At 37.9% G+C, this 4,356-nt stretch overlaps 1 protein-coding gene across 1 annotated transcript in view; it reads left to right on the forward strand.

Moving 5' to 3' along the window:
- LOC140327572 (uncharacterized) overlaps window positions 1-3,002 on the forward strand; it is a 14,533-nt gene extending 11,531 nt beyond the window's left edge. The window contains exons 7-8 of the mRNA XM_072406960.1: window positions 2,756-2,848; window positions 2,971-3,002. Of these exons, the coding sequence (XP_072263061.1) occupies window positions 2,756-2,848; window positions 2,971-3,002 (125 nt within the window). The remainder of the gene's footprint in view (window positions 1-2,755; window positions 2,849-2,970) is intronic.
- Window positions 3,003-4,356: the final 1,354 nt, after the last annotated feature.

Here is a 4,356-nt window from a genome sequence, read left to right on the forward strand (position 1 = left end):
CCCCCATGTCATAATCCATAACCACCAGGTCCACATTCCAGTCCTTAGACCCCCCCATGTCATAATCCATAACCACCAGGTCCACATAATAAAAAATAAAATTGTAAAGTTGTACCAGAAAATCACTGAAGAATAATTTGTAAATATACTTACATTGGGTTGTTTACACATATATTTCTGTGTGTGTTGGATTTACCAGTACCTGTATGAATAATATTGTCAATAGTTAGTATAGGACATAAAGACAATATGCAGAGGAAGTTAGGGTATGTGGTATGGTAGAAAAATAGTTACCTGGTATTAGGACCAGGTGTCAGCTCTGGCTGAAGTGATGTAAAGGCATGAGCGAGAAAACCTCTGACATTCTTGCGAAAATTTCCTCGATCTTCCGATGGGTCTGGGAACTTTCATCGAAATGATTTTGCGGACCCATCGGAAGATCAAGGAAATCATTACAGGAGGAGTACTGCGGCTGTGCTCATCAATGAATGCAGCCGTGGGAATCATCATGTTCGGTATGCGAGAACGGCCCGATTTGCTGCAAGATTGAATTTTACAATTTTGCTCGCTCATCCCTAGTGATGTACACAGCAGCTGCTAGGGGAAAGAAGAACATCACTCAGCCGGAGCTGACACATGACTGTGGAAAAACATTATTGCCCAGATTTGCATGTCCCCAGACTGCAAACCTCTTAACTCCCCTTTTATTACCCCATTAACAACTTTAACACTTAACCCCCCCAAATAAAGCCCGAATAAATAATAGCCCGAAGGTCTTTTATTATAACTAACAATATAAATAACAATACAACAATATAAATGATATATATATATATATATATATATATATATATATATATACCACCAGGCCCACATTCCAACAATTAGACCCCCATGGTATAATCTTTAACCCCCAGATCTACTTTCCAGGCATTAGACCTTAGATATAACCCTTAGATATACATTTCAGCCATAAGACTCCCTATGACAATCATCCACACAACAATGGAGGGGTCTGAGGACCTCAGACAAGGTTATTGATGTCCATATATCTGGAAAGGGTTACAAAATCATCTAAAAAGAGTCCACCAATCAGATTGTGTACCAATGGTGGAAATCCCAGACCGTTATTACCCCAAACCATGGTGTGTATGGCAGGGTAGGAAGGAGAAAGCCACTGCTCTCCCCCCAAAATTTTGCTGACTATTTACAATTTCCTAAAGATCATGTGCACAGACCAGAAGGATACCGGAAGAATATTTTGTGAATGGATGAAACTAAAATAGAAATTTTTGGCTCCAATGAGGAACATTATATTTTTGTGAAAGGAGAACCCCGCATTCCAGCACAAGAACCCCATCCTGTCTGTGAAACATGGTGGTAGAAGTGTTATGGTTTTGCTGTAACTGAAACAGTGAATTCTGAACTATACTAGAGACTTCTGAAGGAAAATGTCAGGACATCTGTCTATGAACTGAGTCTCAAGAGGCCGTGGTTCAGACAACGATCCTAAATATACAAGTCGTTCTAGCAAAGAATGGCTAAAGTGGAATTATTATTATTATTATTACAGGATTTATATAGTGCCAACATATTATGCAGCATTGTACATTAAATATGGGTTGCAAACGAAAGACAGATACAGACACAGGAGGACGAGAGGACCCTGCCCCGAAGAGCTTACAATCTAGAATAGAGTGAATGCTCTGAAATGGCCAAGTCACAGTCCTGTCCTCAATCCAATTGAAATGTGGAAAGACTGAAAATGAGCTGGTCATGTGAGGAAACCTATCAATATCCAAGAACTGAGGCTGTTCTATACAGAGTAATGGGCTATTCTTCCTTGAAGTCCCACAAGGTTTTCTAGGTTTAACTAGGTTTTCTTTGTTTAACCACCTAAGCCCGACCTTGGTAGGGCTTAACATAGTTACAATTATCGATAAACCCGAACTTTTCTCACTGTATGAAAATACAGTGAGAAAAGTTCGGGCTTATCGATCACTTACCTCGTCCCGCTGCGATCGTCTATCCGTCGTGTTCCAGAGTCGTCCTCCAGCGTCGGGTGTCCTCTCCGGGAAGAAGAAGCCAGCCGGCTTCTTCTCCCTCCGTGTGTGTACGTCGGCGCGTGTGCGGGAAATTCAAACTGAAACTCATTCAAACACATTTTGTATTGGATTGAATACAAAGTTCTGTATCCAATCCAATACAAAATAATAGAAAATATATTTATGTGGTTTTGTCTATAGGTATGTGACGGACACTAGGGAGGCGTTTTAGAAAAATATATTATTATACAGTATACCGAATTATCGCATTTTCAGTATTTTTCTTTTATTTATGTATTCTTGTTTAAGCTGATTTTTTGTCTTTTATTTAATTTTATTAAAAGTAATTTTTTTTTTTTTTTACATCATTGTGTGTTTCAAACATTTTTTATATTCATGATATCTACTAGACCCCTATTCGGACATATTTCTGTAAGTTACAGGTCTACAATTTAAAAAAAAAAAATTTCATGAAAAACTGTAACGCTTTTGGTACAGAAATCTAGACCTCAGTGTAACACCCAGGTGGTTAATAATCAGATAATGTTTTTGTTTATATAAAAAAGAAATTTAAAGGGTTCACAAACTTTCAAGCACCACTCTGGTATATGTCAGAGCTAAGTAAATATTTATGAATAAAACAAGTATTAATATTTAAGATTCCATTAGGTGTCTCATACATACAATAACTATAATCTTTCTCTGCACAGGAAGCCTAAATAGAACATTATGGGTGATAGCCGCCATTCTATTCGTGATAGAAGTTGTCATTGCATCTTTTTGGATGTGTGTGGGATGCAAAGGTGAGTTTATATCATATTTCTATCGGTATATTCAGATTTAAACCACAAAACAAAGGGTGAGTAACCGAATATTGGGACTTTGAAGGTCTAACACAATTTCTCCAAACATATTTCTCTAATAGTTGGCTTCTGGTGTGGATTTATTATGATGTAATATATAAAGTAATAAATATCCCCAAGTAAAGAGTACTTGTAATGAATTGAAAGTTACCTTTATAGAGAACGCCTTCTTTCCTTGTTGCTGCTTAGTTCTGTGTACATTTTCTATAAGAAAGGGATCCTCGGTGGATATCCATGTGAGTTTTGATTTTAATAGACGTGTTTTTCAAAATTGTTATTTGTGTATTAGTGTTGTATAAATATTTATCAAAAATGATTTCATTGGAACAATATATGTGGATTTGTAATGTATGTATGTACAGGTAGTTCCTGAGCTAGGGACATCCGACATACAAACCACTGCTAGATACGAACAGGACTTACCTGCTCGCTAGTGTGCGGGGCAGAGGCTTGATGGGGGGGGCAGTTTGCATGATGTCTGCAACCTCTTGTAACTCTTTAATGACCAAAACAAACTCTGCATTTGCTTCTTTTTGCAAATCAAAGCACAACTTGCTCCAGAAGTTAATAAATGTCTAGGTTCCATTAAATCACAGTGAGGATTTTGTACAGTAACTGACACCACGCTGCCTAATAATATTTTAAGACAAAGATCTGTCCCAATGGCATTTATTAAATGAATTTACTTGTTCCAAAATACAAACAAATTCAACTTAAGAACAAACCTACAGTTCCTATCTTGTATGTAACCCGGGGACTAGCTGTAAATCTATTTTTTTGTAACCACAGATCTCCTTTATTTGAGTAAGTGGGAACACCCTGAGTTGGGATTTTCCACAAGGAGATTTATATTGATGTATCAAGTTTTTATCTAATTTTATATTGTGGGTGTCATGATATATTTTTAACCATGTCTAATAAATAAAGTAAGATTTAGTTTCTATTGAGATTATGTTTGGAATAATTGTATTAAGCCTTCACAGTTGTAATATTTGGGGTTTCACCTTTTGTTTTGTGGTTTAAATGTAAATGGGATGTAGCCATGCGAATGTAATATCAAATTTTATTGCTCATTTATAATCAGATTTATTTATTCTGTTGTATTATTTTGTATTTCCTTTTTTCTTCTGTTTATCCATCAATGTGTCTTATTTTATTTACCGTATTTTTCGGACCATAAGACGCACTTTTTCCCCCCAGAAGTGGGGGGAAAAAGTCCCTGCGTCTTATGGTCCAAATGTAGCCTCTGTGCCCGGGCCGTCTCTCCGGTATCCTCCCCGGCCGCTGTCCCGTCCCCCCTGTGTAGCCCCCCTCCGGCTTTTCTCCTGTCCAGCGCAGCCAGAGTGACTGTGACTTGCGCCCGGCGTCCTCCCACTCTCAGCATGATTGGCTGACAAAGTCATGCTGGGAGCAGGAAAGCACACACATACACAACACACGTACACAAC

This window comes from Pyxicephalus adspersus, chromosome 3, assembly GCF_032062135.1.
Source record: "Pyxicephalus adspersus chromosome 3, UCB_Pads_2.0, whole genome shotgun sequence".
Taxonomy (NCBI): Eukaryota; Metazoa; Chordata; class Amphibia; order Anura; family Pyxicephalidae; genus Pyxicephalus; species Pyxicephalus adspersus.